The 18,837-nt window shown below is 47.1% G+C and overlaps 2 protein-coding genes, 1 long non-coding RNA gene and 4 other non-coding genes across 7 annotated transcripts; 1 reads left to right on the top strand and 6 right to left on the bottom strand.

The window, feature by feature from the left end:
- Positions 1-5,198: 5,198 nt before the first annotated feature.
- Positions 5,199-7,848, bottom strand: nkx6.1 (NK6 homeobox 1). Its single transcript, XM_040157907.1, has 3 exons — positions 6,996-7,848; positions 6,501-6,673; positions 5,199-5,544 (listed from the first exon to the last, which is right to left on the bottom strand). Exons 1-3 carry the CDS (start codon positions 7,561-7,563, stop codon positions 5,299-5,301), a joined length of 987 nt encoding a protein of 328 aa, XP_040013841.1. The 5' UTR covers positions 7,564-7,848; the 3' UTR covers positions 5,199-5,298.
- Positions 7,849-11,297: 3,449 nt separating this feature from the next.
- rpl17 (ribosomal protein L17) lies at positions 11,298-17,236 on the bottom strand. Its single transcript, XM_040157403.1, has 7 exons — positions 17,155-17,236; positions 16,646-16,696; positions 16,417-16,457; positions 15,254-15,388; positions 14,968-15,066; positions 12,002-12,193; positions 11,298-11,374 (listed from the first exon to the last, which is right to left on the bottom strand). The coding sequence occupies exons 2-7, from the start codon at positions 16,683-16,685 to the stop codon at positions 11,327-11,329; spliced, it is 555 nt and encodes a 184-aa protein (XP_040013337.1). The 5' UTR covers positions 16,686-16,696; positions 17,155-17,236; the 3' UTR covers positions 11,298-11,326.
- Positions 11,441-11,509, bottom strand: LOC120806898. The gene has a single exon (XR_005709753.1). It is a non-coding gene; the product is annotated as a small nucleolar RNA SNORD58 (small nucleolar RNA).
- Positions 13,616-13,681, bottom strand: LOC120806900. The gene has a single exon (XR_005709755.1). It is a non-coding gene; the product is annotated as a small nucleolar RNA SNORD58 (small nucleolar RNA).
- Positions 14,407-17,169, top strand: LOC120806345. The gene is made up of 3 exons (XR_005709681.1): positions 14,407-14,714; positions 15,183-15,516; positions 16,379-17,169. It is a non-coding gene; the product is annotated as an uncharacterized LOC120806345 (long non-coding RNA).
- On the bottom strand, positions 15,142-15,208 carry LOC120806906. The gene has a single exon (XR_005709761.1). It is a non-coding gene; the product is annotated as a small nucleolar RNA SNORD58 (small nucleolar RNA).
- On the bottom strand, positions 16,530-16,601 carry LOC120806899. Its single transcript, XR_005709754.1, has one exon. It is a non-coding gene; the product is annotated as a small nucleolar RNA SNORD58 (small nucleolar RNA).
- Positions 17,237-18,837: the final 1,601 nt, after the last annotated feature.

An 18,837-nucleotide genomic window follows, 5' to 3' on the forward strand; every position in this document is an offset into this window, starting at 1 on the left:
ATACAATCAGGTCCAAAGTATTTAGACTGCGACACAATTTTCGTTATTTTGTCCCTGTGCACCAGCAGAGTGGATTTGAAACGAACAAATCAAGATGTGACTGAAGTGCAGACTCTCAGCTTTAATTCAAGGGGTTTGACAAAAATATCACATCAACCGTTTAGGGATTAGAGCCATTTTTATACATAGTCACATTCTCTATCAATTCATCTGCTGATTTCATCTTCAATGAATAGTTGAAGTCAATGAAATGTCAGAAAATGTCAGAAAGCAGTAAAAAATGTCCATCTCAGGGGGACATCTTCAAACGTCTTGTTTGTGTGTCCAGCCGTCCAAACGCAAAGGTTTCCAGTTTACTGGGACAGAAAACAGAAAACCGAGGGAAACGGAAAATCCTCACGTTTGGAAACAGAAAAAGAAAAAGACTGAAACAATGAACCGACTAATTGATTCAGCTCTAACGTCGGATGCATGAGTAGAATTTTTCATCAATTCAGATAAACTTCATTCACTACTTATGAATACAGACAACAGCGTGGTCTTGGTCTTAGTTAGGCCGCAGACTGCTCGTGCTGTTTGGGCATTTTAGTAATGTATGGGCCGAGCTGTGTTGTATGGGGAATATTATTTGGACCCAATGGTTTTATTTTCATGATGTAAAGTTGTTTTATATGTTTGTATTGTGAGATTTAGGACAATAAACGAACCAACTATACGGAAGCTGACGTTGTGTGAAGGTGTTTTTATTTGCTTTTTTGATTCTACATCACAAACCGGTGTGGAAACAGGAAATGTGAAAAAAGCGGAATTATCTGTAAAAAGTGTCTGTTGTTGTGTTCGTTGTGGAAGCAGCTGAGGACGAAACAGACGTGGCGACTAAACGCTGACGTGGATGAAGCGTGAAGAGAGGAAATCGTCAGGTCAGTGAGGAGCCACGAGGAGACTGGAACCTTCCTCACATCAACACATGGAACCAGCAGGAACGTCAGGTCTCCATCACGTTCTCCACACGGTTTCCCATCGTCTGAGCTCCGACTGCAGCTCTTTCAACGACCTCGTCTCGCCGCGTCCTCTTCTTCTGTGGTGGTTTAATGGCGGTAACTGGAGAATCGGCTCACGTTCACTCAGCAGCAGTGGAGGGAGACCAGACTCCACTCAGGTTTTCTTTTCAGGATTTTCTGGAAATTCATTTCATGTTTGGACTAAAGTCGGACTGAAACCAGAGCTTCCTGCCACAGCAGATCAACACCGACATAATACTAAACACTTAACACTACAGCACAATATGTCAGATACTATGGGAAACCACCAGAGGAGGCCTGCGATCCGTTTCCTGTCCAGTTCATCATCTCGCGGCCCCTGAGGTTTACCTTGTGTCCACGGGCAGCGGCGGTGGAGGAGGAGGTGCTCTGGTCTTCTACCAAAGGTAAAAGTTCTCATTATGCAGAATCACACATATTATAATTATTGATGCATTAATGTGTTGGTGACTAATGGCTTTGTATGCTGCTGGATATCAACCTGTAACGATACATCACAGCGTATCTGTCGGTTATAGTTGGTATTACACATCTGAATTTGGAGAACGGCCGTTAGATAAATGTAGTGGAGCAGGAGTGTAGAGTGGAATAAAATGGAAACACTGAAGTACAAGTACCTCAGAACTGTACTGAAGAAAGTACTTGAGTAAATGTACTTAGTTACTTTCCACCGCTGTTGGGGGGGGGGGGTCCTGCCGATCAGAGGTAACCTCCTCCGTGTTGTTCACAACCTAATTATTTTCACTGTGGATGAGTCTGCTAATTCCTCATCTGTAACATCTGTAACATCTGTAACAGCGGGGCCCCTCAGGATCTCGGAGACCACCTCCCGGGGCCGGAGAAGCTCATCCCCGTCGGCCTCAACACCGACATGGGGAACGGATGCGGGAACACGGGAGAAGCTGCATGTTGGAAGGAAAAGGAGTAACCGGAGGTTTCAGAGAGAAAAGCTGGGCGGTGGCTGACGAGAAGCTCCGGAGAGGAAACTCCCCGTGTGTGTGGCGCTACCGTGCGTTTGCTTCTTGTCTTGATGCTCGGATTTGGAGAGATGCTGTTGTTGTTGTCACATTTTTCATCACCTGGACGCCGCTGCCTTTCCACCGCGGACCCCGGTGGAAATCCGTCCTGGGCTTTGCTGTGTTGCCCTCGGACATTTGGCAGATGCGTGTGAGCAGAGCTCCTCTACCACGGAGTCAAATAAACTAAACTGTTCCCTGGATTAACTGATTCATCCTTGGTTTTCTATAAAACTTCAGGAAATAATGAAAATGGCTGTTATTTGTCCAAGGGGACGTCTTCAGATGTCCCGTTTGACGTTTTTCTTGAAGAATGAGGGGTCGAATCTCCTGTTCGCTGCTTCCGTTGACTGAGCTCTTGTTTTTGCCTGATTTTAAAGCGAGTCTGTGTTGAACTAAGCAGCAGCTCTTGTGTTGGGAACAGTTTTCGGTCCAGATGTTTTATCAGAAACACACTTCTGCAGCTAACGACCGTTTTTATCATCTGTTAATCTGTCGGTTATTTTCTCTAGTTTGGCCTGTAACATGTCAAACAGTCTTCGGACGTCTCGTTTCGTCCGACCAGAAAAACACGCGGTCACTTTACGTTGTCAGGACGAGAGCGTTAACACTTGACTTCCGGGGTTTACACTTCAGTTGTGTTTGTGTTGGAGTCTGACCCTAATAACTGAAATGAGACGAAATGAAAAAGCACGTCAGGCGGGAACGTGGAAACAGGTTTGCACCTGCAGGGCTGTAGCTGGGATTTCAGAAGACCCGCGGGGACACGGGTCTGCGGGAGCAAGACGTCCCTCTGCTCAAACACACACCCTGAAAACAGAATCCCAAATCCAAACCGGTTTCCAGCCCGACGCTGCTTCGGCTTCCCGGAGCCGCCGGGCCTCTTGTTTTATTGATACTTCGGGACATTTCCCGATTGTGAAGATTAATCAGGTATTGAAGTGACGACGCGTGTCCTCCGTCCTCCACAGAGAAGGACTCATGTCCTCTGTCTGGCTCCGGCTGTGAAGGCCGGGACTTTCAGATTCTCTGCATCTGTGATTAGTGTTTTTCCAGCGTCTCACACACTTCAAACCAAAATGGGCCTGGTCTGTATTTGTGTTGGTGAAGCTCTAGAACAGGGTTACATCCCCCCCCTCTCTCTCTCCCCCTCTCCCCTCTCTCCCCCTGTCAGAATGGAAATGTGTTTGTTCGTTCACACACCAGGTCAAAGCGAAAACGTGAAATATTTCCTCATCTGACATATTTATAATTCTGCAGAACCACCATGATGTGGACCGTTACCACATTCACCACATTGGGGGTTTTAACAAGGCCGGAAGAAAAGAATAAAATGTGTATTTAGAGGAAATCAAATGGTTCGTTTTGTATTTTTTTAAATGGATACTATAATCTTTTTTAATTTTATTTACACTGAGGTCCGTGGAGCCGAGCAATGAGGAGGCAGAGCCGCTGTCAACACATCACGGGGGTTAAATGCAGCCCATCGTGCGAACCGCGTGTGTGTGGCCGTCGACTCTCCCTCACCGCGGACAGAGAGCGGCCTGCTGCCCGCCGTGTCTGCACCAACACCGGGGAGGAGACGCGATGTGGACGCGCCTGAAAACCACCAGAATCTTCACCTTCTGTCGTTTCGGGACATTTTTTTTTTTGTCCACGGGTTCAGTCACTTTATGATCAGACACATCAGCAGCGCGTCACATCTGGATCCACAGCTGATAAATTAAATATCAGCAGCGCGTCGCTTCGCTGATTTTTCAATCTGAGAGAAAACGAGCTGATGGTCAAAGCGTGAAGCTGAAAACTCGCCTCCCCTCAACATCTCAGCGTTTCCCCGCTTCAACCACAGCGGCCACAATTTCCCAGGAACCTCGGTCGGGCCTCTCTCCTCCTCCGCCTCAACGCGGGTTTCCCCGTTTCTCTGTTCGCGAAAATCAAGAAAATTAAAAAAAAAAAAGGTTTGAATTTGTCCCGAAAAACGTGACGCACGGACCTTAAACCCAAAGCAAAGACAACCAGGTGGTTGAAATTATGACTGCGGGGAATCCTGCGATTACAACAACAACAACAACAAAGAAGCGATCAGAATGTTAAAATAAAAAAAAAGAAAATAGATGATGATAATAATAATAATAATAAAGAAGTGATCAGAATTGTAAACTGATAAAAAATAGTATTGATGATGATGATAATAGTAGTGATAATAATAATTTAACAATAATAATAATAATTTAACGACAATAATAATAATAGTAATAATAATAAAGAAGTGACCAGAATTTGTTAAACTAATAAAAAAGAATATCGATGATGATAATAATAATTTAACAATAATAATAATAATAACAGTCATAACAACCTGTAGCGGTATCGCAGCAGGAATAACGAGGGGGTGAAATAATGAATATTGATTCGAATATTCGATCCGTTATTAATGCATGAATCACCGCGTTATTCGTTAATGAAACTCCCGCACTCGTGGACATTAATCCGGTGAAAACAACGAGCAAACCTTTGAGTTTTTATTAAATAAAAGTGCATTACATGAACCCGCCAGGATACACAGCTGCGCGGGCTTCACTCACAACTTCCACATATAAATAAAAAGTGTGTGTGAGGAGATTTCTCTGCAGGTGAGGACGTGTGTACAGGTGCGTGCGGTGCGTTCGAGATCTCCTCCTAATTTGAGACTGATGAGTCGTGAGGCCTTCGCGGACCCACAGAAGGAGGCTCCGCGGTTATTTTCTAGGAAAGACGTGAAAGGCTGTGAGATACAAAACCAAATCCGATGTTTCCGGGCTGATCTGAGAGCAGTGCGTCTGTACAAAAACGGCTTTCACACATAAATTATTCACAGCAGGATAATTTCTATTCACACAACTCACGGTTCTATTTACAGGTTTAAGTAGCGTCCTCTCTGCTGGAGCGAGTCCGTGTTTTGGCCATAAAACGTTGTCTCTGTCCGGACAGGAGTTCCTCCATCATCGTGCAAAAAAAAGGAATAATAAAAAAAAATAAAACAACAAAACAAAAAATAAAAATAAAACAACAAAACAAAAACAAAAAATCAAAATAAAACAACAAAACAAAAAATAAAATAAAAAAACAAAACGAAAAAAAAAGACCAAACGAAAACCGAAAGGGAACCGAAGGGAAAATGTGCAGGAAACCAAGTGAAGCTTCGGACCTGCAGCGTCCGACAGTTTCATCCCCGCGGAGAATTTTACCGGGAACCGGGAGAATTACGAGCTGTCGTTTTCTGACGTGTGGAGCAGCAGAGCGGAGCCCGGCTTGTGCTTCTTCAGCAGCTGCGTGATCTTCTCGTCGTCCGAATTCGGGTCCAGGGGTTTGTTGTAGTCGTCGTCTTCGTCCTCGTTGTCCGAGGTCCCCTTCAGCCGCTCCGTCTCCGAGTCCTGCTTCTTTTTGGCGGAGGCCATCTCCGCCGCGTGCTTTTTCCTCCATTTGGTTCTTCTGTTCTGAAACCACACCTGAGCGACACACACACACACACACACACCCGTCAGTTTTTTCCACGTCTTTTACTCCCACACCTCACGAGTCTGCGGCTCGACCAAAACCGGCAGCTCTGGTTCTGGGTTCCCTGCTCCGGAAATGAAGGGCTGCGAAATGTAGTCGAGGCACCGGAGACACTGATAATTCTTTAAACACAATTGTCATGATAATCAGACTTTATCTCTGGAGCGAGATTCAAGCAGAAATGCAACACAATGCTCCGCAGCAGAAAATGGAAAACACACAAAATAATAACAATAACAAAATAAAAAATAAAATAAAAATAATAATAATGATAATAACATTAATAATAATAATAATAATAATAAACGTGAGGCATTATAGGAGCACCCGAGGATTAAATGAAGCTCCTGCCAAAATGATAGAAAGGCCCGGTGGAAGCTTTTGAATTAAATGGCGTTTTTAGCACAAATGAAGGAAGGAAATTGGGTTGATTTCTGCTCAAAGACAGACGGAAGATAGGAAACAAAATAGACGCCAACCTGCCTGGAAATGTTGAAGCCTTGATGTGTAATTGACTGGAAGCATTTTATCCATAATGATGATAATGAAAAATATAATGGTAACTATAATAACAATAAAAATAACAATAATAGTATAAATAATAAGAATAATAATAATGATAAGAATAATGATAACTATAATAACAATGATAGTAAATATAATAATAAAGATAATAATAAATATAATAACGACAATAATAGTAGTAAATTTAACAATAATAATAATAATAACGATAATAAATACAATGACAATGTATTAATTTAGCTTTTTTTCAACGCAGACAAAGCAGATTTTTTTCAAAGCAACGTGCATGAATGACATGACTTTGCTCCGGCGAAAACGAGGAAGCCGACCGGTCGGTTCCGTTGGTTATTTCAGTGGTTTTCCCAGTGCGGTTCTGAATTACCTTGACTTGGCTCTCCGTCATTCCCAGGGAGTAGGCCAGCCGCGCTCTCTCCGGCCCCGCCAGATATTTAGTCTGTTCAAAAGTCTTTTCCAGCGCGAAAATCTGCTGTCCCGAAAACGTGGGCCGCGTGTGTTTCCTTTTCCCATCCTTGTCCAGCAACACGGAATTCTGATCTGAAATCATAATGAAGTCAAAGCATGAAAATGCATCGCGCACAGCAGAGGATTCGAACCGATTTACCGGGTACGACTACTGTTACTTCCCGCTGGGCCTTTTCTGCGAATGGCTCCACACTTTACACTTTATGGACCCGAACCGGGGAGTCCAGTCCGGCCTCAGCACACGGGCCTACGGAGCCTTTTTTCTCTCTTTTTATTCTATTTTTTATTTTAATTTTTTAACACACATTTGAATGAAATCAACGCATTTCTGCTCTGACAGATTTAAACAAGCCCCCGGTCACTTTTTTGTTCCGGTGACACCGCACACACTTACGGGGTGAACACGCAAATCTGGCGTCCCTCCAGTGCGGACTCTGCATAACTCCCGGCCAGAAGATCGGCGTCCTGCCCGGGAGGTCCGCCAGGGGCTTCGGGTACCGGGCCACCGCCACCGCCGCGGCGCCGGGGCTGAAGTAAAGTCCGGGAGGCGGCGGGGGGCTGAGGCTGCTGAACCGCGGAAGCCCCGACAGAATCCCCGCCGAGGAGGAGGCGGCGGCGGCGGCGGCGGCCACGGCCACAGTGGCGCCGGCGGAGGACACGGAGGGCCGGTTGAGGATGTCGTTTATTCCGTGAGGGGTGGCGGAGGAGCACTGCTGCGGGGAGCCGAGCCCCGAGGACAGCCCTGCGGAGCTTTTGATCCCCGGGGAGGACGCGGCCATGCCGCCCGGGTTGGGAGAGGTGGTGGCCGGCGAGGTAGAGGAGTTGGGGCCGCTGGAGGAGAGCGGGTAAGCCGGATACAGCGGGGTCTTCATCTCGGCCATGCTGTGCAGCGCCGCCAGAGGAGGGGTGCTGAGGAGGAAGGCGCTCTGTCGGGACCCGTCCATCTGACCCACCGCTAACATTACCACTTCTCGGGAGGATCCGGGGGGACTGGAGCAGGTCTCTCTGGGGTGTGAGGGCCCTGCGCACCTGACAGAGTCCGGACTGAAACTAAAGCAAAACCGGCTCTTCTCCGGAGTCACATTCAAAGCCCATCTCAGGCTCGGACCGCCAGCAAAATGCCAAATTCCCCACCTGCAATAAACCTGTTAGTTTCCCACGCAGGCAGCCCCGGATCCCGGTCCGCTTCAAAACCAGGACGACGAACGGACCCCTTTCTCTGCTGAGTTCAAGAAGTTGTGAGATAATAAAAGCTGATCATCTGGTCCGACTGTCTATTAGCTCCAAGTCCAAAGTTTGAGAGGAGGAAGCGGAGAGCGGGGGCGGGGCGGGCCGGCGGTGGGGGGCTGCGTCCGGATTGGGCGACCCGACGCTGACGTGGGGCCGTGGGGCTCGGCGGAGCCTCCTGATTGGGTGAGCGGCTGGGCCCCGATTCGCCGCAGGAGCAAATATCAGCGATTGCTGATGTGATTTGTTGCCGAGCGAAGTAAACTTTTAATGAGAGGTCAAGTCATTTAAATATTTAATGAGCCGGATCGGCGGCGGGCACTGGGGCCCGGGGCGTCTGCGGCGGGGTGCGAGGTCCACTCGCGGGCTTTTGTTCCCGTGACCTTTCAACCGTGGTCGCACTGTCTTCTTCAGCGGAGGGACGGGGACTGTTGACGCGGCCCGTCTGATTTCAAATCGTTTTATTTTGACACCCAATCCTCGGAGGAAGCCCGCGTACTGCAGCTGAAAGCACAGGAGGAAGCTGTGAGCGGCCCTGGAGTCGGGCTCGTACTGGTGGGCTGCTCTTTCACGCTGGTTCGAATGCCCCCCGGAACTGATCTGGGCTCAGGTGTGGAGCCGTCCACGCTGATGAGGCCTCAGACTGAACAGGTTCTCAGGTGAGACCCTCCAGTCCACGAGGAACCGAATCCTGGCTGAGAACCGGGCGAACAGCGGCGTTTCTGCTCGCGGCTGAAATGGGACCGGTTTTCAGAAACCCGCGTTTTTATTTGTCTTCTATCCGTTTTCAACCCCGACGGCGCGGAAAGGTGCGACCAGCAGGGGGCGCGCTGCCTTTCACGCGTTCGCGCATTTTAGAAAAATACTTTGACTTTATGTTTTTGGAAAACAGTGACTCTCGGGTGAATTTCCCGGTTTTTTTCCGTGTCAAACACGCCGTTCGTGCCGTTTCTTTTCAAACAAACCGAACCAGAAGTTTTAAAACGACCGTTAAACACGAGACCATGAGACCAACCCAACTTCCCTCCTCTTCTGGTTTTCCCCCGGACTCAGGTTTGGCTCCTCGTCACCGACACACTGCGGGACGTCCCGCAGGGCGTCGGTGGAGCCGACTGGTCTCCTCTCACCAGCCTCGGGTGAAAACAACAGGTCGCCTGAGGGGGTTTTTCAACCCAGTTCTGCCGTGGCCCCGAAGTCGTCCGGCTCAAACGGGGAGTCTTCACACCGTATCCAGCCCTGGACGGATTCATGCAGGGCGTAAACAACACGGACGAGTCTACAGGATCTAGCTCCGATTATTACCGATCTGAAACAAACAACCGAGTCACTGATTCTTCAGGGAAGTTGCCGGCAGCTTTGATGATCAGTTACCTGTCGAAGTCATTGATCAGGCCCAACGACTCAGCCTCCGTCTTTTTTTCTAAAATTAATTTCATCAGTTTTACATGACTGTGAATTTACCGTCCGGAGGTTTTGGGCTAAACGATTAGTCAGTTAATCGGTTAAAACCCTCACTAGATTAGTGAAGGAGGCGGCTCCAGGGTTTGGGCCCCGGCTCGTGTGGAGAAGCACGTTTTTAATACCGACTGTAAATGAGGGGAACATTTCAGACCCCGCGTCTTCAACCAAGTTCAAACCTGCACCGCCCAAACTTGATGAGGATGAGGAGGATGATGATGATGATGGTTTGATTTTTTTTTCCACAAACACGAGAGTCTCGTTATGTAGTTGATTCCTTCTGTGGATGTTTTAACTAAACCTGGTCCGTGGATCAGGATCTGATCTCTAGGATCTGAGCTCTGCAGCGACGAGGCCGTGGTTTTTAAAGCTAATGAACGAGCTCAGGCGGTTCGCCTGCCGGTCCTGGTCCCTGACTGACTCGATCTGTCACTGTGGAGACAAACCGTGTGTAACGAGGACCACCATCGGTGGCTGAGTCACGTTCAGGTCTGATCCCGCAGCGGTACGACGGCGCCCCCCTGCGGTCAGGTACAGAACAGCACTGACAGCTCATTTTCAAGCGATTTCTACTCCGGCTCATCGTCGTCCAGGTCCCCGTAGACCACGTCAAAGCAGGACGCAGGACGCCCCCAGCAGGGGTAGGGACTTCTGATAAACGGGTTTCAGGTTTTTCTGTTCCGCTGTTGCGAGACCGAAAGTAAAATCTCACGAGGATCCGGGACGAGGTCTCACCTCAGACCACGTGTTTCAGAGAGGAGCTCTTATTGTGAAAAACCGAGGAAAACACCCTGCTGCACCTTCCCACTGAGGCACCGGCCCAACGGATCCTACACAAACTGGAGCTCTAGCTCAGACCTGCTCCATTTACCGGAACCGTTTCGTGTGTATTTCTGCATAAAGTTTCATCTTCGTGGACATTTCAGTTTCTACAACAGGAAGTGAGACTGTTCATGTGATGTAAATCAGCTAATCACCGTCAGCCGTGACGTCTGGTCTCCGCAGACGCAGGTCAACGTGGGGCCCCCGGCGTTGCCAGGGTTACTGTGAACCGCGACCGGCTCTGCGAAACGACGGCGCCTCCCTGCGGCCAGTGACAGAACGACAGCGACTGATCCAGATCCGGTACATGTGACTGTTATGACCATCCCACACTTCCTGTCAGTGGTCCACAGCATCGGCCCAGTGGAATCACTGCAGGCCTTTAGGAACCGGCGTTTCCACATCAGAACGGGGGTTTTCCGTCCAGTTAAACTCACCTCGGTGGGACTGGGCAGGTGAGCTGCCCCCTCCTTTCACCTGAGTTTGAGACTGTCAGGACCGAGACCAGTAGCTCAGCTGGTCCCAGCGAGACGCATCGAATCCCAGTGTGTTCTCTGTGACCGGTATGGAGTCTGGCAGATTTCACTGACGGGGCAGGAGCTGGGGGACGACGACGACAGGCTGAAGTACTGTACCTCACTAGAGATGAGGACTACGACCGAGCAGCTCTTCTTCCTCACCGATGTTACACTGAGGACAAAGCAACAGCAAGGAGACGGAGGCCACAGCTTGAAGGTCCACTTCAGACCTGATCGATCAGATCCCAGCAGCTGCGTCGCCGGAGACGTGTCAGAGAAACGCTGCGGACAAACTATCACACAACTGGAGGCCGAACTCAGTCAAACCACTTGTTTTACAGGTTTATACCACGAGCAGCCGAAACTCCCCCCATTTTTATCCTTTTGACCTTTTAAACCTTTTGACTCCAACCTCTCAGGTGTGAGGACCTCAGTCTTTCGTGACAGTGAAGGGAACTCTGGACCGTTGAGGACTGTGCTGCACATCCTCTCCTCCCACTGATCCGGTTCTTACAATATTAAATACAATATTAAGCCAGTGATAGAGAGGGGAGCCATTAATGGACAGAAACAGCACATCCTCAATATGAAACAGGCAGCGTCCACAAGGTGTGAGACGTTCTGTCAAAGTCTGCAGAGCATCGACAACAAAGACAACCTGGAGACCTGAGTGATAACAAGTTTTCCATTTTATTAATATTTACTCCCGTGCCATCAGTTTCTGCTTCTTCAGCTTCTTCTGTGAAACCTGCAGATAAAAACTCAGAGTTACTAAACCGTCGGTCACACAGGAGAACAAACAGTTGAGAGTTTAGGTGCTCAGAGTTTTAACGGTTTGTTTTCATGGGTCATCCAAAGGTGTCCTAAGAAGTCATCACTGCAACCACACGAACCGCGTCGGCCACGGACGACGGGAGGATCTCCGTCATCTGGACCGGAGGGTCCGGAGCGTTCAGACATCCGGCGCCAGCCTTTATTTTAACTTTCATATTCAGTTCTGGTCGGCTCAGACGTTATTCTGCTCTGCTGCATATTCCTTCCTCCAACACAAGTACTATTGTTTAATCTAGGACAGCGTTGGGTCAGACAGCCTGACGTTTATATAAAGTTAGACCTGCATCCCGGGTAACAGCCGGTTCACCGTCACACCGGCCAAAAATGGCAAAACCAGTAGAACAATAAATCCTACAGTTATTTATGAAGTACGTGAATTTGTTGACACATTTGTCAGTGCTTGGCAGCTGTATGTGACTGACTCCCAGCGATACCATCAGCTAAACTACGCAGCTTGGATCCATCAGAAAACTGATGGACGGACCGACTGTGTCTGAACGCCCCGTGAGCCCTCTTCCCTCCGTTATTTGGTGTACCGCACCTTTTTCTTCTGGGCGACCTCCTCCTCTGGTTTGGGGACGATCTGCTCCTTCTCGGTCAGGATCATCTCGATGTGGCAGGGGGAGCTCATGTAGGGGTTGATGCGGCCGTGGGCGCGGTAGGTGCGCCTCCTCATCTTGGGGGCCTTGTTGACCTGGATGTGCTCGATGACCAGAGAGTCCACGTCCAGACCCTGAAACCACATGGACGTGCAGACACAGACAGGTCAGACGCACTTTTACCTAATCAGCTCACATCTGGTTCAGTTTCCTAAACCTCTCCTCTGACCCGCCAAAGAAAACCAAGCAAATGTCTGCATTTTTTAAACTGCATCTTCGGCTGAAACCGACAATTATTGGTGATCAAATCTGACGATAATTTTCTAAATTCCTGTGTTAAATCATTTGGGCCTCTACAAGTTCCCAAAGCAAGGCTGATAGATTCCAGGTGTTTGTGTCACGTCCGACCGACGGCCGAGGAACAGAGATTTACATCATCAAAATCAATGTAAAAGTCCCATTCACACTGAATTTGGATTAAAAACTGGCATCGCTCTTCATTTAACAGATTAAAAAAATGTGCATCTGCAAAATGTCAACTGATTCACTTAAGGGCTGCAGCTAACTAATTCCCATTATTGATTAAGGAGCCAGTGTTCGGTCTGTTACATGTCAGAAAGCTGAGTAATGCCCATCACGCTTCCTTAAGGCATAAACCCAAGTCTTCAAATGTCTGCTCCTGCTCAACCAACAGACCAAAACCCCAAGATAGAGGCAGCAGCTCCTTAACAGCTGAGAAGCTGGAACCAGGGGAAGTTTGGCAGATCAGCCAGAAAATGATTCATCAGTTACCAGACAGCTGCTGGTTGACTCTGTCCATCCTCTAACTGCTGCCGCTCTAATTCGTTTCAGTTTGCCTCGTCAAGGCTCAACACGGAGCAGTGGTACTGTGGAGCACCGACATGTTCCAGCCGACGCAGGAAAACTGCTGAGCTTTCTCACGCACACAGGCAGGTGATCTGTGTCCTGAAGGCTCGTCTGAGTTAGTCCCCCGTTTCTTTAAAAATCAAACGGTGGCTGGCATATACCCCCAGACCTGAAGGTGCAGAGTTAAAGGTGCCGTGGGAAATGAATCGGCCACCTTTTTTAAAAATCATTGATTGATCATTTATCTTTCAAGGAAAAGCCAATACTCTCTGGTTACAGCTTCAAAAATAAGAGGATGATGCTTTTCATTGCACATAAAATTGAACTGAATGTTTTGAGTTTTGAACTGCTGCTTGAATAAAGCAGACGATTTGAATACATCACCTGACAGCAGACATTTGACAACTTTGACATTTTATAGACAGATCCATTAATTGCTAATGAGAATAACTTAAGTTACATCCGTTAATGGGAGCGAGGTTTTATTATAAACAGCACATCCAGCCTGAACCCGTCTGACCCCCCCCCTGCCCCACTTTTAAAAGAAATAGTACATTATAGTATCTGTATTTCTATGCAGCCTTGCTACGTTAAATCAAAATTGATTGAATTGAATTACGTTCCCAGGCCTACAAACGCTTTGCATTTATACATTAAACGTAAAAAAAGAGTGATTCTGTGATTCGCAGATTGCTCAGATTTATGGGTTCTTTTCATGGTTCATACAAAGGTGTCCTAAATGGTCATCATTGCAATCCGTTTCATGTGAATCACAGAATTCAGCTGTAAGACCAGAGGTCTGCGTGTCCCGAGAGGGTCTGGTCTCAGGATCTGGTGCAGCGCGTCAACACTGAATAAATCAAAATTAAAGCGATTAAACGTCGGTGTATTTAAGTTGGTGTTAGGGCGACAAAACAGGAGCTAACATTAACACACGGCTGATGCAGGAAACATCGATTCTTCCACACTCTTATTCCCTATGGAAGCGTCTCAAGCCAAACTACAGGCCCAGTGACAGACACCTCATTATCCACCAGTGCATCAGCACTATCACCATACTGGTCCCCCCTAAAGGCAGGAAGTCCATCCACAGTAGAATAAGAGTCACTATGAGCTGCTGGATTTAACTGATTTTCCAGCAGTTTGGTTTGATACGTGCATTTATGATACAGGAAACCTAAACATTTAAAATGCAGGTCATCATACCAAAACTCAACCTTTAAATAGAAGCAGTGATGTCTCCATAATATTTAGGATGAGGTTTCCCAACACAATTAGCTTCTAAGCATATTCTTTTTTCTTACTGCATTGTAAAATGATATAATTTTACTAGTCTGGCTCAAAGCATGAGGGCAGTGGGAGTAAAACCGCCAACGCCCGCCACTCTCCCCCCTTCCGCTACCGGCCCGTCCCCGCTTTCAAAACAGCCCTCGTTAGAGTAAATAACCACCACCTGCTCCGATCAACTCCTCCTAGAGCTAGCAACCTTCACGCTGATAATCGATTTTGACTAAGATTTGGGTCGTGCACTAGGGCGAAAGGTCTAAGGAGAATATGTTGAATCCGCCATTTTAAATGAGAGTGATCACCCCCTACGTGCAAAATGTAATGTAAATACGCTTCTAATTTCTTGCTGAAGGATACATGGGTGAAAACTGCAAAGTGAGGTCTGAATTATCCTGAACATGTGGAAAATTACTTTCTCAACACTTTGAGCACCGAATCCCGGAAGTATCACTATTAAGACAGACTGAACTGTGTCCGTCTTCTCCCGTCACCCAGGAAGAGGTAAATAACAAGCACACATCACAAAATGTTTGTCATTTCCTCGACACATCTGGGCTTGTTCTTTTACACACGTCTGACCAAATTAAAAACAGTAAACCACAGGTTTTTTGGGTTTTTTTGCATGAGACCAAGTTTAATTTAACATCGTCTCATCTGAAAGCAAACCTGTAATGTATTATCTAATAGAAGAGGAGTCAGTCTCCAGTCTGAGCTCTGCAAGAAAAGGAGAGAAGGGCAGCGGCTCTGAACGTACCTTGAGCTCAGCATTGCTCTCGGCGTTTTTGAGCATGTGGAGGAGGAACTCAGCGCTCTTCTTGGGCCAGCGTCCCTGTGTCCAGCCGAACTGTTTGGCCTGAAAACAACCAACAGTTCAGAAGAAATGTTCCTCCCCTCCTCCATGTGAACTACAACCAGCTGATTCACAAAAGCTGCTCAGATTAACAAATTAGTTTCATCTTCAATCCAAAGGTGTCCTAAGATAGTCATCACTGCAACTTTTCAACACTCAGTAAGTCCAGTGATCCTCGGGCAGAGCTCACCTGGGCACACCTTCCAACACCGCCATTGTAGCGACGGAAAGGGACGCACTGGTGCTTGACGATGACGTCCCTCAGGTACTTGTTGGCCTTGCGGATGTGCATGCCCTTGATGGCCTGGGCTGTCTCACGGGTGTTCTGTACATAAAACAAGCATCCAAACAGCTCAGACTGACATCTGCACAGCAGAGAGAGCAGCTACACTTGTTTTACTCGGACAACGGCGTTGGTGGGACGAGTTAACAGGAGCTTCCGTCAACAAAAAGGTTTTATGACTGAACTTTTCCTTTAAGCATCGATTTATTTGACTAGAATCAACCAATTAAATACTGAATCACCTAAATCAGACACAAGTGTGCAACCTTTCAATGCTAGTGCAACCACGTAATTACAGGATAAGTTGAGTAATTACAGGTTAACAAGGCATTTTATAGAGATGGAAAAGCGTCTCCGCGTAGCTCGTCATACTTTGTCAATGAGTTAAACAGTACTAGGGCTGCGACTGATTGTCTTCAGTTCAACCAACTGCACAGAACCCAAAGAAATTCAGTTTAGAGCTGAAAAAGACAACAGAAAATTTACTACAACCATTTTGATGATAAACTGCTGCTGTCAGACTCTGACAGAACTGTTCTACTCGTTTAACTTGGACGACAGCGTTGGGTGATTTTTCAAGCATAAATGTCAGACCTTCGCCACACTGAGCTGCTTTAATCTGAGGATTTTACGTTTTTTCTTTGGGTTTTGGATTGTTGGTCAAAACGAGACATTCGGAGACGCCACCTCCGGGAAACGGAGCATTTTTCTCTAACGACTAATCGATTAAATTAGTAACTCTTAGGCACTCTCCTTCCATTTGTTAAACATGTGTTCCTGCTGTTGCACTGCATACTGTTGTCTTTTACACACACACACAAAATTAAGACAATCTGTTATTCAGTAATGAAAAGAATCACTTCCATTCCTTATTCACTTTACTATCACACAAGACAGAGGGAAGTGGCACAGTTTCAGGTAACAAAATCCTTAACCTTTCATCTGTTAATTACTCGTTTCAGCTATACACTGTTCTACAACAGAAACAGACCTCGCGTATTAATTCAATTAACTCGTATTTCTTTGTAACAGCCTGGAGCCAACATGTGGACTCTTCAGAACCATCTTACCTTGAAGTGAACCCGGAGGTTGGAGCCCCTCGACTTGCATGCTGAAATAAAGAACCGAGTCATTACAAACACAGCAGAAGCTCGTTTAGCAGAAAGTGTCCTGGTTACATTTGGAAGCTCAGCTCATTCATTTTATTTTGTTTTCATGTTTAATCCAAAGGTGTCCTAAGAAGTCATCACAGCAACCGTGCTAACCCTGGAAAACCCACACAACTCCGGCCCTACTCACATTTAGTCGGGTTCTCGGGGTCGAGTGAGTAGCGGACCATTTTCAGAATATCTGTGAAGAGAGACGAGCGGTCACTTTTTAGTCTTATTGCAGACGGTGTACGACAGGCTCCTCATGACTCCTGCTGGTTAGCATTAGCTCAACTTACGGCACCAACTTCACTAAATATCGCCGAGAAACGGCAGTTGACGCTATAAAACGCCACAAACAGCCTCAGACACAAGTAAAGCACAGAAATAAAGTTAAAGTTCACGTTAAACCCTAAAATGCCCCGGTTTTCATCGCCAGACGCTGCCAACATGGCGGCCCGCCGTGATAGCCACCAAACCGGCGTCTTCACAAATGTTACAAGAAAAGCCGAATTTGCGGCTCCACACACAAATATCCAACATCGTCTAAGGCGTTTAATGATTATGAACGAAACCCAGCGAGTTAAAGAGCCGGATGGTGAAGATTTAGTGCAGATTAAAGACAGATTCTGGTCTTCATATGCGGGACGGAGCTCCTACCTCTGAGGCCGCGGAGGGAAGAGGAAGGGCCGGAGACTGCGCTCTTCTTCTTCTGCTTCTCGCCGGGGGCACCGCCCCCTGTCGGACAGGAGGAGCAAGGTCCTCCGAAAAAATCCAGCCGGAGCTGCCGTCAGAGGAGCAAGTCCTCAAACCGAAACCGGCACAGGCCGAGTGGCGGTTAACGGGTGAACCGGATCAGCGTCTCCGACCCTTCCGGCTGGTGAGCCCTTCAGATGTCCGTGAGCCGTTGAGCACTTTCACCACAGAGATTTCTCCTCTAAACGTCTCACACGGTTTCATTAAAAAACCTCTCCCAGGCCCAAATATGGTGAAAATCAATCAAACTTCCCACTAAGAAGAGATGGAAAAAAGAAAATCTGAAAGCAGATCGGCGGATCTGAACCGTGTGTCTTCTTCTGTCCTCTCCCATGAATCATCTGACGACCCCTCAGATTTATCCGGTGACCCTCTGGAGGGGCCCGACCCCCAGGTTGGGACCCAGTGGACTGGATCGTGACCAGGACGTTTAGGGTGAACCCCAAACCTGAACTAACTTTCAGATACAAAAGACTGACTTTCTTAGATTCATAGTGATTTATAATCTTAATAAAATTATAATTTTAGATGAGAACATGCAGGTTATTGAAAAACTGATTTGATCTGTTGTAATTACGACAATTTCATTTTTTATCACAAAGAGATACTTTTACTTATATGTGAAGAAAGAACCAAACAGAGCAAGGAGGAACCAAACCAACGTGATCTGAGAGACCGTCGAAAGACAAATGAAGCCAGGACAGCTGGTGTTTCTTCACCTCAACACTAAAACCTAAATTAAATAATTAGCTGCTGAACTCACGTTGCTGTGATTCATGCTATTAAAGCTGCTTTTAAAGAAATGGGGTTGAGGCTTCATTTTCACAGCAGCCTATGACTTTCACTGAAAAGTCTGCTCCACGTCCGCGGGGGGAGGACTCACCGTCTGAGCACATTCGCTGCTGATGTCTGATGTTTGACGGTGGTCAAAGGTGGAAAATAGCAGAAACAAAGCATCTAAAATGAGACATATTGTCCGTGAGTCTGTGTCCCCAGTGCAACCGATTTAGAGAAACTTTGGATTAAAGGACCAAATTAGCCGGATGAGAATAAATCAACTTTAGCCTGGATTAGCTGCGTTGGAAGAACAGGAACCTGATGTCGACGGTTTTTGTGTGTTTGTGTGAAACTGCAGGAAAAACACTCTTCTGTCGGTGTCAAAATTCGACCTTGAGCTCTTCCATCCTGTAAGTGGGCTCAGGTAGAACTATATCTGACCTATATCTGGACCAGGACCAAACCCAACAACGCGCTTGGCCCCAGTCCGTCCGTGGCGCTCGGCCCCAAACCCGTTCATTCCCACGGGAGACATAAACCCTCCAAAGTGGCTCATAAATATACAGTTTCATTTTTAATAAAAGACTCTGCAATTTCCTGGAACAGCGGGGAACTGTACTTTTTAACAAACGTCGCTCAAACAGACGTATGAAGTGCGTTTGTTGGGGACTATTTTCAGCCGTGGATTAAGACACATCTGATGCCTCCGTGAGCGTTTTCGGCAGCAGAACGGAGTTTGCGGTACTGACTCATGCCCACATTCATCACAGTGCGGTTCACCGATGCGTTGTTAATAGTTTGTGAACAAGA

This window comes from Xiphias gladius, chromosome 20, assembly GCF_016859285.1.
Source record: "Xiphias gladius isolate SHS-SW01 ecotype Sanya breed wild chromosome 20, ASM1685928v1, whole genome shotgun sequence".
In the NCBI taxonomy this organism is placed as follows: domain Eukaryota; kingdom Metazoa; phylum Chordata; class Actinopteri; order Istiophoriformes; family Xiphiidae; genus Xiphias; species Xiphias gladius.

What these genes read in the sequence shown, in the direction of transcription:
- nkx6.1 (XM_040157907.1), bottom strand. Translation starts at nt 7,563, where the DNA reads ATGTTAGCGGTGGGTCAGATGGACGGGTCCCGACAGAGCGCCTTCCTC. An exon ending in CAGATTTGCGTGTTCACCCC is followed by an intron (nt 6,674 to 6,995) that starts GTAAGTGTGTGC and finishes TTATGATTTCAG; the next exon opens with ATCAGAATTCCGTGTTGCTG. An exon ending in TGACGGAGAGCCAAGTCAAG is followed by an intron (nt 5,545 to 6,500) that starts GTAATTCAGAAC and finishes TGTGTCGCTCAG; the next exon opens with GTGTGGTTTCAGAACAGAAG.
- rpl17 (XM_040157403.1), bottom strand. Translation starts at nt 16,685, where the DNA reads ATGGTCCGCTACTCACTCGACCCCGAGAACCCGACTAAAT. An exon ending in ACCTCCGGGTTCACTTCAAG is followed by an intron (nt 15,389 to 16,416) that starts GTAAGATGGTTC and finishes TTTTATGTACAG; the next exon opens with AACACCCGTGAGACAGCCCA. An exon ending in GTGTTGGAAGGTGTGCCCAG is followed by an intron (nt 15,067 to 15,253) that starts GTGAGCTCTGCC and finishes GGTTGTTTTCAG; the next exon opens with GCCAAACAGTTCGGCTGGAC.